At 42.8% G+C, this 20,218-nt stretch overlaps 1 protein-coding gene across 1 annotated transcript in view; it reads left to right on the top strand.

Moving 5' to 3' along the window:
* Positions 1 to 20,218, top strand: part of Pkd2 (polycystin 2, transient receptor potential cation channel) — a 39,293-nt gene that overhangs the window by 9,791 nt on the left and 9,284 nt on the right. Inside the window, exons 3-9 of the mRNA XM_057771471.1 lie at positions 5,968 to 6,101; positions 7,504 to 7,754; positions 9,101 to 9,325; positions 11,400 to 11,628; positions 14,877 to 15,044; positions 16,892 to 17,073; positions 18,261 to 18,381. Of these exons, the coding sequence (XP_057627454.1) occupies positions 5,968 to 6,101; positions 7,504 to 7,754; positions 9,101 to 9,325; positions 11,400 to 11,628; positions 14,877 to 15,044; positions 16,892 to 17,073; positions 18,261 to 18,381 (1,310 nt within the window). The remainder of the gene's footprint in view (positions 1 to 5,967; positions 6,102 to 7,503; positions 7,755 to 9,100; positions 9,326 to 11,399; positions 11,629 to 14,876; positions 15,045 to 16,891; positions 17,074 to 18,260; positions 18,382 to 20,218) is intronic.

Below are 20,218 nucleotides of genomic sequence, written 5' to 3'. Positions count from 1 at the left end.
GCTCTGAACTGTAAGCACCTCGAGTAGCAAAGTACAATCTGCCAACAGAGAAAATCCACAAATTTAAAATAAATAACAACAAGTAAGCTTAAAAATGATGTTAGTTTGTTTTTCTTTCTCCTTTGGGAGCAGAAAGCTTTATTTAGAAAACAACTTTAATGAGATATACCTTATATGCCTTAAGATCCATCCACATAACCGTCTGTTTTATTTTTCTAATGCACGGAGGCTTAACCCCCATGATCCAAATTTAGAACATTTCCATCCTCTCAGTTCTGATTGTTTCAGTTGTTGGCTGAAGCCTCTCTCCCATCACTGTCTTTCAGCTTTTATATCACGGAATTCTGCTCACTTGGAGGGTTGGATCTTTTGACTATCACCTGCCTTTCCTGCCGGCCCTGGCAGTCACCATCCTGCTGCTATGAGCTCAGCATATTGTATTCCTTGTATACACAGTGCGACCTCTTTAAAGACATGCCTTCTAACACTGAAATGCGAAAGCTGGAGACAAGGTGCACATGACACTGAAGTTCAGGAAGCAAGAGATGGGATATTCCAGACTTTCGTGTTTGGAGCCATTGAAGCACAGAAGACCAACGTTGGGTTTGTTCCCAGAACAGAAATGGCACTTAAATATTAAACCACACTGGCTTCTGCATGAACCTGTCCATTAGAATTACTCAGCGTCTTCAAACATTACAGATGCAAGCGTATTTCTAATGCGAAGTACGTCTAGAATTTGAGTCAATATCCACACAGAGCATCAACTGCCAAAACAACCTAAAAAAAATTATAGCTTACCAGATTTATCTAAAGCAAAACTAAACGATTTGAAGAAAAGTAAGATTTCAGATAGACTAAGTTTGTGAACGAGGTCAAAGAAGTAAACCTAAGACCAAGAGCTTTAGAAAGCTGACTAGAGTTATACAGCCAATCATATGTTCTTGTTTTTTATTTAGAAATATCCGGGTTTTTTTTTTTCACTATTTCACTATAACCACAAGTTTGTCTGCTTTTTTTCCCTACCAGCTGCTACATTTTTTACTAATTAAGATTATACTTTTTAGAGGGAACATTGGTGTAAACAGTTTCTAACTCTTTGGACAGTTCTCGGGCAGTGATAGAGACTGAGTCACCCGATCAGAGCCTGAAGAGGGTTTATAGGCTTCGGCTAGGGTGACAGCAGTTCCTTGCCAAGGCTGAGTTTTACAAGGAAGAGTAAGCTTGACCTAGAAGGTTCCGGAGCCTTACTACTGTAGGGCTAAGCAGAGGGTCCTTGTCACTGTGCTTCTAGGTCAGCGCAGGAGCCAAGTCCAGGGAGAAGCTCCGTGGTGTGAGCTGAAGTGGGACCCTCCTGTTTGTGCTATGACTGTGGGCCAACTGTTCCCTGTGTCTGACTGGTCCTCTGCATCTGTTCTTGAGTTGAGAGGCATCTAGGTTGTTTCTGGTTTCTGGCTATTTCAAATAAAGTGGCTGTGAACATAATCGAGCAAATGTCCTTGTGGTATGATTGAACATCCTGTAGGTATAAACCCAAGAGTGATATTGCTGGGTATTGAGGTACATTGATTTCCAATTTTCTGAGAAATGGCCATATTTATTTCCATAGCTGCTGTACAAGTTTGCACTCCCACCAGCAATGGAGGAGTGTTCGCCTTGCTCCACATCCTCTCCAGCGTGAGCTGTCACTTGTATTTTTTATCTTAGCCATTCTGACAGGTATAATTTGGAATCTGAGTCATTCTTACTTGCATTTCCCTGGTGGCTAAGGATGTTAAGCATTTCTTTGAGTCTCTTGGCCATTTGGGATTCCTCTATTGAGAATTATGTGTTTACATCTGTGTCCCTTTTTTTTTTTTTTTTTTTGGTTTTTTTTTTTTTTTTTTGGTTTTTTCGAGACAGGGTTTCTCTGTAGCTTTGGTGCCTGTCCCGGAACTAGCTCTTGTAGACCAGGCTGGCCTCAAACTCCCAGAGATCCGCCTGCCTCTGCCTCCCGAGTGCTGGTATTAAAGGCGTGTGCCACCACCGCCCGGCTCTGTGTCCCATTTTTAAGTTGGATTATTTGTTATTTTAATGTCTAGTTTTTTGACATTAAATATTTTGGAGATCAGCTCTCTGTCCGATGTGGAGTTTGTGTAGATTTTTTTCCCATTCTGTAGGCTTCCGCTTTGTCTTGTTGATCGTGTCCTTTGCTTTACAGAAGCTTCTCAGTTTCATGAGTTCCATTTATCAGTTGCCTTTCTTAGTGCCTGCACTATTGGTGTTCTGTTCAGGAAGTTGTCTCCGGGGCCAGTGTGTTCAAGGGAAGCCTGTGTTTTAATGTACTTTGTTCTGACATCTTTTGGAAAAATGGAAAATGAGGGGTTAAGAGAAGAAATGGCAGATGGGATATGTGTACATGGTACACACATGCACTCTCTCATATGCATGTGTGTGCTCACGTGTGCGTGCACACACACATTCATACCTATGCATTGCCTGGTATCATGTAAATGTATGTTTATCTTCCGCTCCAGTCTCCATCCAGTTTGTTCCACACAGTGTAGTGTTCTCTTGCAGTCCCTTGGCGTGTGCGGAGCCCCTGCCGGTGGACTTCCTCCACTGGGAGTGGACAGCGTGAAACTGACATGTTTCCACTCCAGTTCACTCTGTGCGGATGTCTTCCTTCACAGACATCCCTTTACACGGGCTTCACAAAGAGCTGCCAGCGTTATTATGCTCATTTTCACGTTCATGCTCAGGAAGGTTAGTTAATAGCTATTCAAGATCTGGGGCAGCAGCCGCCTCTGTTGTGAGCCCGGAGGCAGATCCTCTGTGTGGAGCCTGGCAGGGGGTCTCCCCCAGACTGTCTGATGTTGAGCTGCCACTGACAGGGTCTCACACCCCTCCTGCTCTGGGTGTATGTAGATATGTTGTTCCCGGATAACTGGGTCAGCTGTATTTTGACACAATTCAGAAATAGTTCATGGTGGCCGAATAATTTTTTACCTTCAGTGCTAGAAGCATCATCTCCCGATGTCCAGCAGGGGGTGCTACACAATAGTGGAATTTTGCTTCTGAGTGAAGCCATGAAAGTTAATACTGATCTCGAGAGTTTCAGCAGCAAACGCCAGTGTCTGATCTGAAGAATAATGGAAACAAAGGACACCTTTTGAAGGTGTCTATACCATGTTTAGAGGTTTACAATTTCAACCTATCAACAAGTAATTTCCAACAGCAGCTAGTAGGTAAAACACCCCCAAAATGTCCTATATTAACCAGTACCCCCAAAGTTTCACACTAATTAAAAATAACCAACTAATCATTTATTTGACTGCAAGGACTCTTCCACCTCACTTGTTTGTGTCTCCTTTGCTCCTTGTATTGACTGGATTCACAGGCATTGCCGCTCAGGGCATTGCGCCTCTGTCCATCCCTCTGTGTGTGGGAAATGGACAGGCAGCCGCTCTGTCCATCCCTCTGTGTGAGGGTGGTGGACAGGCAGCCTCTCTGTCCATCCCTCTGTGTGTGGGAAGTGGACAGGCAGCCGCTCTGTCCATCCCTCTGTGCGAGGGTGGACAGGCAGCTGTTGTAAGGAGTGGGTCCCTTGTTTGTTCTGGCCGCCCAGCTAGCTTACACCCAGAAACTGTATTAATTAAATTACTGCTTGGCCCATTATCTCTAACTTCTTATTGGCTAACTCTCACATCTTTATTTAACCCATTTCTACTAATCTGTGTTCACCACGAGGTCGTGGCTTACCAGGAAAGATTTCGCATGTCTGACCTGGCGTCGCCATGGCTGCTCTCTGATTCTGCTTTATTCCTCCCAGCATTCAGTTCTGTCTTCTCCACCTACCTAAGATCTGCCCTATCAGGCCAAGCAGTTTTTTTATTGATTAACCAATGAAGGCAATACATAAACAGAAGGACCTCCTACACCAGGCAGCCCCTCTGTCCATCCCTCTGTGCGAGGTAGATGGACAGGCAGAAGACTTTGTGAGGACATATGAGTCCCTCGTTTGGAGGAAGAGGTCACTTCTTGTTGATACTCGTGTCTAATAACTGTCCCATTGGATGGATTAAGATTCTAAATCCTGAACTAAGACCAGTCTGGTGTTGGAGTAAGAAGTTGGCCAGGCATGATCTGAAGAACGTTGTTCTTATTCTGTATACATTAAACCATAGAAGCACAGGCGAGGGTCTGGAAGTTATTTAATATACTCTCTGCACAACTGCACAGACTGTGGGTTTCTGTTAATTTCTTGCTTAAGTGATTGTTTGAGATAAACTATCAAACACACTCATGTTGCATCATTATCACCTTCATTCTTCTTTAATCTTTAATTTGATATGCTGCTTGACAATGGAGGGACAAGAGAGATAGGTTTATCAATAATTTATGCAAAATTAGTTTAATATGAGTTATTACAGAATCAAGAGATAATCATCTGCGTGTTCATCACTGTGCCCAAAAGATACAGAAAACACATTTCTCCTCCTTGAAGCTTTTGGTCTGTAGCAGAGCATAGGAGTTATTGCATGTTACACCTGTAGTCATAATAACTCCAGCCTAAAACGGGACTCGCTAAAGTGCTAGAAGCTTTAATTTTCATGATGTGTACATGGAAACAGGCATGCCATGGTGCACCTGTGGAGGGCAAAGGGCTCCAGTGTTCTCCTCTCACCTTTACCTGGGTTTCAGAAGTTAGACTCAGGTCTCCAGGGATGTGTGCTAAGTGCCTTTACTTAAGCCGCCTTGCTGGCTCAGAAGTCCCCAGTTTCTAATAGATGTTTGTAGCAGACCAGTTAGAAAGGAAAAGTCAGCAAGACTGGACATTTCTTAGCTGCTATCCTTGTACTTATTTTAGTTATTTTAAATAAAGCAGGGTGTGAAGCTCGTAGAGTAAAAACAATGACTCAGGAGGTAAGAAACATTACCAGCAATGAGAATCTCTACTCCTGTGAGCTTGTCATCTTGTCTCCTCCACGGTCTGTTCATTATGGTCTATGAGCACTGATAGTGGGGGCATCACTTGGATTGCAGTGTTCATACAGGATTTGGTTGGCATGTGGGAGGCAGACAGCAATCCAAAGTAGTAATTAAAGCAAATTAAATGAAGGGGCTATTTGTAAGGATGTGACAGGTTAAGGGGCCAGCAGACGAAGAGAGCCCCTTGGGAAAGATTATTACGTGCAGGCATAGAGACCATGGAGGGAGCAGTACAGTTGTCCTTAAGGATTCTCCCAACATCTGTGGCCAAGCTAAAGGATCCTTGCATACAGATGGTTAGTGGATGAGCATAGGACACCAGTCAGTGGATGAGCATAGGACACCAGGGGACAAAATAGATTTGTCTCCCCTGACCTATAAAAGGGCAGAGATCTCAGGTGTCAAGTCAGTAGAGGTTAGCCCAAGAGCTGTGAGTTAGTAGAGGTTGGTCTCAGAGCTGTGAGTCAGTAGAGGTTAGCCCCAGAGCTGTGAGTCAGTAAAGGTTAGCCTCAGAGCTGTGAGTTAGTAGAGGTTAGCCCCAGAGCTGTGGGAGGGAAGGGATGGAGAACTAAGTTTGGGAGAACTAAGAAGGGACTGTGGGGGTGGGTGGGTTAGGGGAACAGACAGTCAAATGCAGACTCAGGAGATGTCAAGGCTGTGTTGGGTTCTGAACCCAGCAACCTCAACAGCTGCAAGAGGTCATCCAGGGGACAGTAGGAGGTCAAACAATACACACATCGGAAGTCAGTTCAGTACTCAGTACTGGGCCTGTTTTGCTTCCCACAGGCCAACATCGATGCTCCTGTTTCTTACGTAAGCGGAGAGATAGGATAACTAGAGTTTGGTGGGAGAGGAGAGGCACGGTGAGAACTGACCTATGTGAACACCGATCTATGCAAAATGCCCACCTTCAGGAGGTCCCTCACGGAGGCTGTCGGCTGTGCAGATGTGTGTCTAGGCTCCCCTGATGCTCATTTGGTTCTTTCTGTGTTCCAGTGACCTACGGCATGATGAGTTCCAATGTGTATTACTACACGCGGACGTTGTCCCAGCTTTTCATAGACACCCCAGTGTCTAAAACAGAGAAAGCCAACTTTAAAACTCTCTCTTCGATGGAAGATTTCTGGAAGGTATTTATTTACCGTGACTAAGAGTCCTTCCTTGTCTCCGAATATTATTTACTTCATGCTGTAAGTTCCGCTCATGAGTGTCTTCAGGAGCCGTGAGTGAGTCATAGAGAGTTCCTGGCCCTTTTGGTATTCATTGCAAACATTGAAAGCAGTTTGCACAGATGTTTGACACATTTATTAATTCCTAGAGCAATCTTATCGGGTACATACAATACACGTGCCCCAGTCTGAAAACTGGGGTAGGTAAAATTCAGGGTGCTTACCTTTGTATGGTCACATGGTTGGAGAAGGAAAGACCTGGATTTTTTTTTTTTTTAATGATTGCTGCTTCATTCTAGTTTTTTGGCTGTCATTCGTGATTCTGTAAATGATGGTTGAGAATGTCCTATGACATAGGTCCCACGTAGGCAGTTTGTGTGACATACACTGCTTTACTTTTAGTGATTCCTGTCTTTGTTGATAGTGGCATGTGCCCTCAACTCCCAGAATATGTCCAGCTCCTAATAAGACAAGGCCACAATTTCAAAGATCTGTTACCGTAAAAATTCACCCTTGCCTCGTCCTTCATTCTAAGTTCCGAGTAGCAGACGATAAGCCGTGAGCAATGTAGGATGGTGGCTAAGCCAGTCCAGATGGCGTGGCTCTCAGAACCTAGGAAAGCTGGAGAGGAAATTTAAAAGGAACTTATTGTTTCTCCCAGGAGAAGCAATATGCGAAATTCCTATTAAACCCTGAAGTCAGAGCTCTTGGTTCCAGGCATAGAGAAGGTAACCTCCTTAAATGTAAGAACACTTGTTAAAACCCACAGTTGTGCAGTACTGACCTTGGCCCTGCTCAGTGTGGCCGGTCTCTGTGGATGCACAGAGAATGACTAGATCTGCTGCCCGTGGAGGAAGAGCCTTTTGAATGTGAACCTTCTCACCTGCACCCTTTCGTGACAATAAAGGCCAAACCCCGAAGAGAAGGGGCGGGGTTGAAGGACTCCACGAGTAGCGAAATAATCCAGGTAGAGAAAAGATCCAGCACAAAAAGGTCATTGGCACCCTTAACTTTTCATTCCAGAGTTATGGCTATGTGAGATGCTGTTTTTCTAGGGGAAAGTAGAGTTAACGGTGTTTATGAAACATACCCATCTCGGCTGTTAGTTCCGGCATGTTGATACTGTGTCAGATGCATGACCAGAAAAGGGTAGTTTCCCAAATTTGGGAACAGTTTAGGGAGGCGTATGCAAGGGCCCACATCTGACAAATGACTGCAAGATCCACGCCCAAATATTTCTGACCACGTGGCCTATGCTATAGCTCTATGGGTTCAAAGACTTGGTGACGTTTCGGTTCTAACACGTTCCAGGCAGAAGCCAGCCGGCCTCTGAGTGGACCCTCTCCAGAATCCTTTGTTTCAGTTTGCAGAAGGCTCCTTCCTGGACGGGCTCTACTGGAAGGCGGAGGCGGGTAACCACACGCAAGCCGATAACCGAAGCTTCATTTTCTACGAGAACCTGCTGCTAGGAGTGCCTCGTCTACGCCAGCTCAGAGTCAGAAACGGATCCTGCTCCATTCCTCAGGACTTGCGAGATGAAATTAAAGAGTGCTATGACGTCTACTCTGTCAGTAGTGAGGACAGGGCTCCGTTTGGACCGCGAAACGGAACTGCGTAAGTGACTGTGACCATGTCTGGTCGGTGGCGTCCATGTTTTTATTCTCTACAAAAAGATCCCTCTAATAGGCCTGGGTCAAGCTGACCTTTTCTCCTTGTTTTCTCTGACCTCTCTTCCCCTTTTAGTTTCTACACACACATTTCAAAAAGACTGAATTGTCTGACATATAATCCAGGAAAAGGAGGTGGTCCGAGCCTTTAGAGGGTCTAAGATGCTTCGGTCTTACTTCGTTTTAGGGCAAACAGGATTGTCCCCTGACTCATTTTAGTAGTTCTTAGGAACATGTTTTTGTTCAGAATGTAATTATTTGAGGTGCAGACTTAGGGATCCTGAAGAAATGGCTTGGTGGTAAAGAGCACATACTGTTTCCATGGGCTCAGGTTTGGATCCCAGCCCTGCTCCCAGGGGCCCTGCAACCACCTGTACCTCCAGTTTTAGGGAAGGATCTTACATCCTCTTTTGGCCTCTGTGGCCAGCTTGCATGTGGCACACATGAACACACAGACTCTCTCTGTGTCTCTCTCTGTGTCTCTCTCACCTTGCACGTGGCACACATGAACATAGAGACTCTCTCACACACACACAGACACACACACACAAATAAAATGAATCTTTTTTTTTTTTTTTTTTTGTTTTTTTTTTTGTTTTTTCGAGACAGGGTTTCTCTGTGGTTTTGGAGCCTGTCCTGGAACTAGCTCCATCACACTGTTTACATTTTGTTTTATTTCTTTTTTATCTCTTTTCATTTATTTTTCCTTATGTTTATCCTGCTCCCTCCAGAATATGATTGCTGGCATGCAGATTCATAATTCCTTTCCTGGAAAGTCACTTTGTCCCACACCATTGATAAGAGACATTAATAGATCTACTCTATGTGAGACCCTATTCATAGTTATATCTCGTCTCCACCCTACAGAATCCCTCTCAGGCAGGTGTCCTCTCGTGTCATAGGAAACAAGGAGAGATAGTGAGTGACTCAGTGCACTTGTCCTTCTTGTCTGCAGTCTTCACTGGGGCCTTTGAGGGATGTAAACATCAATCAGTCATCAGAAAAGGTACAGTGGGAACATGGTGCCAAAGGTGTCTGCTCTATGGGCAGACAGGTCAAGACTCTTAAGTTCAAACACATTGGGAATAAATCATCTTAATTTACTTAATTTACTAAGCATCAGGGCCCTCCTCACCAAACTGAGGCCAGTAACTGTGAGGGTTCGCTTAGAAAACAAATGAAAGCCTTTTTCCCAGCGGTCATTTTTATATATTTTTTCCCAGCAGGTGGCAACTGTCTTCCACTCTGTGCCAAGGCTTTCCCTGATTTGCACTGTTGTTTCTGTTTGATCAGGTGGATCTACACAAGTGAAAAGGACTTGAACGGGAGCAGCCACTGGGGGATCGTCGCAGCTTACAGCGGAGCAGGCTATTACTTGGATCTGTCCAGAACCAGGGACGAAACGGCTTCTCAGATTGCCGGCCTCAGGAGGAACTCCTGGCTGGACCGGGGGACCCGAGCAACTTTCATTGACTTTTCAGTGTACAACGCCAACATTAACCTGTTCTGCGTGGTCAGGTGTGTGCCGTGGGCTAGAGCCTCCCTATTTCTAGGTAGTTACCCGTATATCCGTTTCTGGAGATGACCTGGAGAAACCCTTCTTGCAGCTGGCTAAGGGGGGTACCAAGAACCATGGCTGAGACCCGGGGAAGGGTGGTAACTGCAGGTTCGCTGAGATGGATATTTGGAGAAGGGGTTAAAAGCCTGAAATGCTGCGACTTGAAAAGAACCTTAGCTCTGGTCAGGTGTGCCTCTTTTCCAGAGTCTGTCCAGTCAAAGCACTGTAGGTAGGTTTCTGTTGTCGAGTTGCTTGCTTTTACTGTTATCTTCAGCCATTATAAGGATGGCCGCCCTCCTTCCCCGAGCCCTCTGGCTATCAAACCTTGGCTCCCCTCCCTCAGTGTTCCCACTTTTGTGGTTTAAACTCGTAAAAGACACATCAGGCTCGAGGCGTGGACTGTGCTGCTGCCGTGGCCACTGTTGAAGACTGTGACAACGGTTCTGTCGTCTTGTCCCACTCTGCGTCCGTTAAGCTGCTCTCGGGCGCAGGGGTCCAGTTACTGTTTTCAGCTATTTAGATGTGTCAGAGAACAAATCAAACAGCCCTGCACTTGGAAAACTTGCATTCAACAAAGATAAACAAAAGAAACAAGTCGTGTAGTATGGTAAATTTTAAGTGCTATTTAAAACCAAGGAATAGAGCAAGGCAAGAGTTAGTCCGTGTTCACCCTCCATGCCACATCAGCACCCCAAGATCACTCCCATCAGTCATCTGCATATACATTTCCACAGGAAGTAGGAACAGATTCTCATAATATTAGTGTTTTTTAAAAATAATTTTCACATTAAATTGAACTCTGATTTAACAGGCAATTGGGTTTTGCAAATGCTTGTATTTATCGACTTTTGCTGAACATAATACTTCTTTAAACTAAATAGATCTTTTTCTTAGAAATGAATGAGATGAATGGGAATTGATTATAATTGCCATTAAGCTTTTCATAACGACCCCAGTGTTGATTTGAAGAGGATTCTAGCTCGTAGGCAGGCTGCTCTGACTCATTAGAAAATGTTTGATTTCAGGATGTCTTCAGTTTGTTGTTTTGTTTTTGTTTTATTTATTTATTTATTTCCACATTATCCCTAGAATTCTAAGATGGCCATCAAGGCAGTTACTCCATTTCTTTCCAAGTCCCTAGGTGGTTAACAAGCCTGGAGCCTCAGTGGGGCAGAGGTGCTGTGACGCACAGGGGACTCTTGCTTCCCTCTTGCTCACACTAAGGCTGGAATCATACCCATTGCTTTTAGAATAGTGCTCGACATCAAACAGGAAAATTTTGACAGTGAGCTGATAGGAATTCCCATCTTCCAGAGTCCTGACTTTGACTTGGGTTCGAGGTTTGGCCACTGTTCTGTGGGTGAGGACATTGTGAGGCCAGACACATGATTGAGGAGACATTCTACTTATGCGGAGGTAGTTCTAGTTATTAAATCACTGAACCGGCCGGGCGGTGGTGGCGCACGCCTTTAATCCCAGCACTTGGGAGGCAGAGGCAGGCGGATCTCTGTGAGTTCGAGACCAGCCTGGTCTACAAGAGCTAGTTCCAGGACAGGCTCCAAAACAACAGAGAAACCCTGTCTCGAAAAACCAAAAAAAAAAAAAAAAAAATCACTGAACCATCACACTGTGACACCTGCACAGTGGAATTTGGCAAGAAAAGTCCACAGCTCAGTTAGAGGTGTAGTCAAAACAAAACAAAACAAAACAGTGCTAACGGTATTAATATAAAACAGGGACCGTCCAGTTCCAGACAGCAGCTGGGTGTTGAGTCATAGATAGACAGCCTTTTCAAGAGAAAGCAGTGCAAGCTGAAGAGCTCATTAGATGCTACATAGTTGCTGAATAAATGAGCGACTCCAGCGTTTTATAGTTCTAAATGCATGTCCTGTGTCCACCCAGGTCATCCATGTTTCCCAGCTTGAGGTAATTTGTTGAGGCCGTGGTTTTCACCTCACAGTGCAGGGACAGAACATGCTTCCTTCCCTGATTCTCCCCCACATTGCTATTTTAATTGTTCTTTTTGCAATGCAGGTTACTGGTGGAATTCCCAGCAACAGGGGGCGTGGTGCCCTCTTGGCAGTTCCAGCCTGTGAAACTGATCCACTATGCCACAGCCTTTGATTTCTTCCTGGCAGCCTGTGAGATTATCTTTTGTTTATTTATCCTTTACTATGTGGTGGAAGAGATATTGGAGATTCGCATTCACAGACTACACTATTTCAGGAGTTTCTGGAATTGTCTGGATGTTGTGATTGTTGTGGTAGGTTGGAAAGAAATGTGGACATTCCCGCTACCCCTCACTTCCTCTGTGTCTCCTAACTTCCCTGATGTCTTTCTTTTATTTTCTCTCTGTATTCTAAAAGCTTGCTAATTTGCAGTCTTTAATCTCAATGTTGGGGATCTTGATATTTTTAGTAAAAATTCTAATTTTTTTCTGTTATATTAACTTCTGTGTTACACCTTTTCATTTCTCATTTTGTATTAGGAACCTTCCTGACTATAATGTGGATGTTTTTATTGAACTCTGACTTAATTGAATACATAAGTAATTAAGTTGGTCTTTGATATGTCATATGAGATTTGTGTGGGGGGAATTTTTTGTAGTAATACTTTTCTGCTAGTGAAAATTGAGTTTTTTGCAAATATCAAATTATGACAAGAAGAAACAGTCTGAAAATCTTTGTGTAACGCAGAAGACATCCTGTAGTTTGGGACTCCTGTCACACAGTCCAGAGGAAGCAAAATTCAAACTGTATCCATCAGTCACATCCATCGCTCTTCCAGAGCCTTGGTATAAAAATTCATTTTTCTAAGCGTTTTCTTTTTCAACAGCATATAAACTTTTGTCTTCTTATATTTTTAAGTTCATAACAGTGTGCCTAATTGTTGTATGTTTAAAGTGTCTTTGACACAGCTGTACCAGGTGCCATTGTGTGTCCGATTCCCACTGTCTCACCATTCCACAGAGCTCTCTGACATCTCGCGAGAACTGCATTAACCAATGAGCAGTCTCCTGTCAGCCCTCTCACTGACAGCATTCTTTCCTCATTCCAAGTTAAAGCTGCTTCACCGTTGTGACCCATTTATTAAGTCTTTATCAAGTATTGTCCACTAGAATTTGTTGGTAAAATACGGAGCATGTTGTTCATGTGTGAAAGAACAAATACTTAAGACGCGACGGAGAACCGTGTGGGAGGGCACTGCGTGGCAACAGTGGCATCGGCACCAATGATAACAATAGTAGGAAAATGGCTTAGGCTTTAAGACCAGTGTGCTTGGCACATGCCCAGACGTCTCATAGCAAAAGGTTTGTTCCAGCCATACACTGGCTCTCTCCTTTGCTCAGCCCCCTCCTTACTGAGTCGTGTACTTGTGTGCTTCAGAAAGCGCTTCCACTAGAAATAGAAGTCCTTTCAGAATGCACGGCCCGAGACCCACCAGACTCCGGTGCCACCCCCCTTCATGGTGTTCTTGTCATATCACAGTTATGCATGGCAAGTTAACTACTTGAGCCACGTGTTACTGAAGTATTAAACCCGAGCAATGTTAGGAAAAAAAAAATCAGTACTAAAGGAAAGAAGAGAGGCAACAGGTGTCTAAATTATTGTTAAGAATATTTCTGTATTGGTGATGGCAGAGTACAGACTACACACATTCAAATTATTCTACAGGACAATGCTTGGAACCAGAATGTGAAAAATTGCCTTTTGGCTTATATATAATTATATTCAAGTTACTGAGACTAGAACTGTCAAAAAGCAAGTGCTATATGGAAATTAATTTCAGATTTTTTTAAACCAATAATACCAAAATTAGTCAATATTGAACATTTTAAATCTTGAACACTGGTCAGTCAAAAAGTTAACTGATGGAGGTGGGTCATCTTTCTATCTGTTGTTTCATTGGTTAAGTAATAAAGAAACTGCTTTGGCCCCTTTAATAGGACAGAAAATTAGGTGGGTGGAGTAAACAGAGAGAATGCTGGGAGAAAGAAGCCAAGTCATAGAGTCGCCATGATTCTCCCACTCCAGACAGACGCAGGTTAAGATCTTTCCTGGTAAGCCAGCTCGTGGTACTACACAGAATATTAGAAATGGGTTAGATCAATATGTAAGAGCTAGCCAGTAAGAGGCTGGAACTAATGGGCCAGGCAGTGATTAAAAGAATACAGTTTCCGTGTAATTATTTTGAGGCATAAGCCATGCGGGCGGCCGGGTGACGGGGACGCAGCCCCGCCGCACCAATTACAACAGTTAACTGTGTACCCTGGTTTACTGAATGTGTCAGTAGGTCTAACATCTCTTTGAAGGCTTCTCTCTTCCATATTTTAATTTTACTTTAATCTAAGTGCTGCCAGTACTCAATTCAGACACTTGGGCTTTGATCAGGTTCATGCAGGTCTCCTTTGGAAGCTTTGCTGCATACATAGAGGGAGGGGCATCCCTGCTGGCGCAACTTGCTCCCCTGGGTCAGGAGCGCTCTGAAAGAAGGCCAGGGGTTTTGTTTTACCCAGGTGAAATTTAAGTCCACGTTAAAATTATATATACACCCAACATCTTGCAATCACGCTTATATTGTTCCCTGTGTTTTTCTGTTCTGTTTCTCCAGCAAGTATACTGAAACTTCCAGGCTTGGGTCAGTTAGCTGGTCGCTTGTCATAGCTCATTATCTTTTGGGATTATTAGAAAAAAATACTTTAGAAGTCTTAATTCAAATAATGCTGTTGGCTTGGCTTCACTGAGTGAAAACAAGTCATTTATTCAACAAAGATTCCAGGTACAGAGCTGTGCTCTAGGCCTTAGAGACACAGAGGTATACAGGCAGCCAACCCTCTGCCCCCCTAAAAGTCATGTTTTAGTTTGGGAGGGGAAGGTCTTTTGTAGATAGAAGTGGGAACTGCAAAAAATGTTAGTGTTCAAACAACATGTGTACTCACAAAAACTCTCTTTTCCTTCTCTTTCCCTATTTTGAAAGAAAACTCAAGGAAAGTCAGTGTGTTAATGTGATCTTGTTTTTGTTTGTATTAAAAACATCTTGATTGAATGATAAATTATCTGAGATTTAGATAAAAGGTTGATGGATTTGCTCGAACAACAGAAGGGCTTCTTCACCCCTTTCTCCTGACATTGTCAGAGCATCCAGGAGTGTAAAGAAAGTATGAAGACCAGCAGGAGAAGATATAGGACTCACTACAGAGCCTTCCTGTGTGAGAAACAGGATTGAGAGTCTGGTTCTTTAGCTGTGATGGGCAGCTGGGAAGAAGAAGCCCTTCTCTTTTGCATGTGAGCTTATTTTTGTATGATCTGCTCTGTGTACATACATGCACATACCTGTGCACATATTTTCAGTTGATAAGGGAATGTTGGCTGTATATTGTTTTTGTATTTTAGCGGATGACTTTGATGAGTGATATGGTCAGGCCTCGAATCCGTATGGAAAACTAGTCATTTCAGGGGGATTATCTGTTTCTAAAATGATGTAATAAATATAAATTTTTTTATCTTCCAGTTATCCATAGTGGCTGTGGTAATTAACATTTACCGAATGTCAAATGTAGAGGGTCTATTGCAGTTTCTTGAGGATCAAAATACTTTTCCCAACTTCGAGCATGTGGCATACTGGCAAATCCAGTTCAACAATATAGCCGCTGTCAATGTATTTTTGGTCTGGATCAAGGTAAGTTATATCACATTCTTCATATATACATACATACATATACATACATATACACACACATACAGATACATACATACATACATACACACACACAAACTTAAATCACACGGGCCATTCTCTTATGGCGAGGTTGACCTGGCCGGGTCGATGTGGCCGGGTTGACGTGACCAGCCAAGGTTGTTGAATAGTTTACATCGTGTAAATGGTGGCTTCTGTGAATCTTCCTGTAACTGTGGATGAGATGACGTTGGCTGCTGGATTCTTTTCAGATCTGAGGAAGCTCTGCCTAGCTTTCCCACTTGTTCTCTGTGTAAACGGCAGAGCATCTCTTGGACAGTGAGGCCAGATTCTAGACAGACAGAAAACTTTAGCCATTTTGAGGCAGCTGCCAACTTGGCACCAGGCCAGGTTCTGTGACTGTGCCGTGCAAACGTAACTCCTGGTCACATGTCCAGTGTACATTTAAGCGAAGATTTTAATATAATTGAAACTTGACTTCCCTTGTCCCCATAGCCACATTTTATCTACGTGTTGCTAATGGCAACTGTTTTAGGACCATCACAGCAGGTTCTCAGAAGCAGCTTCCAGAGAGGGTACTTACCAGCAACGCTGACACTGCAAGGCCTGGGGCTAACCAGAAGTGTGGATGTCACATTGCATTTCTCATGTTGTTATGTCCTGACTACCACTATGTAGGGTAACTCTGACATGGCAACGATGCACCAAAACTATTTTTCTGGTATATTTTTTGTTACCGTTTTGTTTCCCCCTCTTTCAGTTTAATCCTTTGGGGGACATTATCATTGTTTATCAGTCACATTTAAGCTTGTTTTTATTGTATTATAACTGATACAGGATGTGAACGTCATGAGGCAGAAGCTTTGTTCTGCTCACTGTGACATTCCCAGCCCTGAGGACAGTAGCAAGCATAGGCTAGATACTCAACAAATGCTTTACACTAATATATTGCTAGTCCTAAAGACAGTACCTAGCATGGGGTAGGTGCTCAAATACTTGACACAGTTACTTTCCCAGCCATGGGGATGGTACCTAGCGTGAACTAGGTGCTCAAATACTTGACACTGTTACTTTCCCAGCCATGGGGACAGTACCAAGCATGAACTAGGTGCTCAGATACTTTATACTGCTACAATTCCCAACCCTGAGGACAGTACCTAGCATGGGCTAGGTGCCCAACAAACACATTTTATAGTAAGATAGATGTTTCTAGACTTGAAAGAGACAAAAAGTAAATAATGTCTCCCCTATGATAAATGTAAATTACATAATACCATTTTCACCCTTTTACATGCTTGCTTCAGAAGCATGAAGTACCCAGCAGTGTTGTATCTATGACTACTGCACATCCCCAAACATTCTTGCAATCCAAACAGGAAATGCTGTATCCCAACTCATCAACTTTCCATTGTGTTTCATGTCCCAGTGAATTTGACTGTTCAAAGTACCTCAAGTAGATGAAGGCATACGACGTTTGAGGTTTTGCATCTGCCTTATTTCACTTAGCACACTCTCAAAGTTCATGCCATATGACATGACACATTACACTTGCTCTTATGGTAGAATAGTTCCATTGTGTGTATAGAGCACATTGTACTGTCCATTCATCTACTGACAATTCCATTGTATGTGCAGAGCACATTGTACCGTCTATCCATCTACTGACAGTTCCATTGTATGTGCAGAGCACATTGTACCATCCATTCATCTACTGACAGTTCCATTGTATGTGTAGAGCACATTGTCCATTCATGTGCTGACAATTCCATTGTGTGTGTAGAGCACATTGTACCGTCCATCCATCTACTGACAGTTCTCCTCTGTTACAGCTCTTCAAATTCATCAGCTTTAACAGGACCATGAGCCAGCTCTCCACAACTATGTCTAGATGTGCCAAAGACCTCTTTGGATTCACCATTATGTTCTTCATTGTTTTCTTGGCATATGCTCAGTTGGCATACCTTGTCTTTGGCACTCAAGTTGATGACTTCAGCACTTTCCAAGAGTGTATGTAAGTATCTATGAAATAAAACTGAAAAGTTTTTTCTATAAATGTGTGAAAGTGTCAAATAATATTTTTAAAATTTATTTTAGGATAAGTTCAGTCAGAGCTGGCATAGAATTTCTAGCAGCAAGCTAATGTTCTGTCACTATCTGACTAGCAAATGTTCAGAACAAAGACACGTTGAAAACTTCTTCTTCAAGCTTTGTCGCAGCGTAGGACATCTAGTGTCTGGAAATGTTGATTCTTAGGGAACAGCCTTTAGGTAGGGAGAGAGAGTGGAACCGCCATGAAAAGATAGCATTAGTTCAAAGACCGAGATCTCCTCAACACCCAGCCCAGGTGGGAGTTTTAAATGGCCGTTTACAGGGAGGTACACACGTGTGGAATGCTTAGCCCTGAGTTCTCCCCTCCCTTCATATAAGGAGGCCATTTGCCTGCGTTGTCATTCCTCCTGAACAGTGTTTCCTTGTATCTTAAATTTCGACTTCTAAGCAATAAGACATATTTCTAATATTATAGAAAAAACTAAAACCAGTTTACAAGTCTTCAGTCTTTTTCCAGTGTCCCCAAATATACCAAAAAAAAGTCATCAAAACGAAACAAAAATCCCCACAATATTTTGAATTGCAGTTATGTGCCATTCAGAGTTACTGAGGGAAAGAGTGGATCATAACAAAGGACTTGGTGTGGCTTTGGGGATGGGGTCCCTAGTTAATCTTGCTTATTGATGAAAGCCAGGAAAGGAAGTGATGTCACTGACAATGTCTAGCCGCTGTGACCTCACTTTCAGTGACTGTGACAGCACTGGAGCTTTGAACCCTACAATTTTGTCCATCTTTCAATATGCGCATTGTCATTGTTTTTGTTTAAAGATATTTTAACTTCAAAGCAAGCGTGACTATTACAAAGATTTGAGTTACCACGTTTACCCAGATTATGTATTCTTGCTATACAAATCATCTAATAATCAGATTTAATATTGAGTAGAGATGACATATGTAATATGAAACCATGTTATTCTCAACTGACAATAGAAATAACAAGACTTTCCCAAAGAGGTCGACAGTTTTCAGTTTCTTGGCAGCTATTTCAAACTTCCCAAACTGTCCCAGCATATGAAATCATCTGTAATAAATGTGAGCCCACAACTGGAACGGGTTGGTTTTGCATTGTGTTCTGTTTTGTTTCCATAGCTTCACTCAGTTTCGCATCATTTTGGGTGACATCAACTTCGCAGAGATTGAGGAAGCTAACCGGGTTTTGGGACCCCTTTATTTCACTACATTTGTGTTCTTTATGTTCTTCATTCTTTTGGTATGTATATGTACATATATGTATTTTACAATGAGGTGATTTAAACTTTATGCTCTTTCTCTCACGCATGATCACCTATCATTTTAAATAAATACATGGAAAACAGAAAAATATTCATTCTAGAAACTTATTATGTTCATTGATTTACAGTTTTCAGACATATTGTTTTTCCCATGGTCTTTCAATCATCTATATATGTGTATCTAGCCATTATAAAATAATTACGAGTGCAGGTTTATCAAGTTCCTAAGTGGCACTTTGCCTCCCCCGTGGGACGTGCTTGTCTGCTTATACAGTACATTGTCTCTTACTGCCACCTTCGCCATTTGCTAGTGTGACTTCTGTTCCCCCCTTTTCTTTGAGAAAATAGGAATTTATAAAGCAACTTAGAAGTAGAATGTCAAGAGTCATAGTTTGGTGAAGGCTAAGGTAAAATTTCAGCTTTCTCACAGGGCACAGGCCTAAACACTGTCAGAAAGAATCTGTGTGTATTAAACTTATAAGCAAATCTAACAGCAATTAGGAATTGTTCCAAGAATACAGTGTCTTTGAGTCTCTTGATTTGGAACAACTTTTACCATTTACTTTAAGATTTTTTTAAAGGTGTTTTCTTCTTTCCTTAACATTTCTGCATTCTACTTGTCCAGTGAAAAGGTATAAAATAAAGTTGCTTGACTTCGGGAGAAGGCATATTCCAAACACGGTCATCTAGCCAATTTGTGGAAGGGGTCCTGCCTTACCCCTTTGAGTGCTGGGATTATAGGCGGGCTGCCATGTCCGAACCACACTTGCGTGGGGGCTGGGGATCTGATCCTGAGTCCTTAGGCTTACACGTGGAGCCATCTCCTTAGCTCCTAGCTTTGCAATTATAAAATGGAGAAGGAAGCATTACCTCCCTTGTGTTGGCTAGTGATATGATCTATGCAGTGCTCAAGACGGGTCCTAACAGTGACAGCTCTAAGTGCTAATGTTACAGCTGCTGTCACTCGTCGATGTCTAGACACTTCTCTGACATTTTCCCTTCCCAGAGGTAATGAATATTCCCATACGTTTGCAACATACTTTCTCAGAGCATTGTACCTGATAAATCAGATGTGCCGCCTGCATGCCGTTTGTTTGTATCTGGTGATGGTTATAGCTGCATAGAGGTATACTTAACTCTGTCTGCTTTCCCCACAAATCCATAGAATCTGAGAAGGTCTAAGTTCTATTTTCCTTCCCATGGCTTTCTCAGCTGTAAAACACATCACCGAATGTACAAGCACTATAGGTTACACTCTATATTATGTAGGTAAGAATATAGTGTAGGAGAATATAATGGCTCAGGCAATATTTATCCAGTGACTGATGAAGATTAAGACTCTTGTTTTAGTGGAGAACTATGATTATCCATCAATTAAGGAGGAATATTGATTAAGATTGGACACCAGAAATTAAAACAGAACATAAATTATACATAAACGCACGGGTGTATGCTCTAGTTCAAGAGAGGGACCCTGTATTGCTAGGCTAGCCAGATGAGGGAGCTCTGGCTCAAGAGAGGGACCCTGTATTGCTAGGCTAGCCAGATGAGGGAGCTCTGGCTCAAGAGAAGGACCCTGTATTGCTACATTGCCAGACGAGGGAAAACGAAACAAAACAACAACAACAACAAATCCCCAAACAAACTCTTGTATTATACTATAATCTCAAAAAGTAAAGAGATTATTATATTTTTTAAAAATCAAACATGGTCTTGGGAGATGGCTGACTGGGTAAGAGTGGTGCTCTGCAAGCTTGAGACCCTGAGTTTGGTCTCCATAGTCAAGTAAAGAGCCAGAACAGACCAAGTATGCCA

Source organism: Chionomys nivalis, chromosome 6 (assembly GCF_950005125.1).
Source record: "Chionomys nivalis chromosome 6, mChiNiv1.1, whole genome shotgun sequence".
NCBI lineage: Eukaryota > Metazoa > Chordata > Mammalia > Rodentia > Cricetidae > Chionomys > Chionomys nivalis.
Note: the sequence above shows the minus strand (reverse complement) of the source record. Positions and strands in the feature narration are given on the sequence as shown.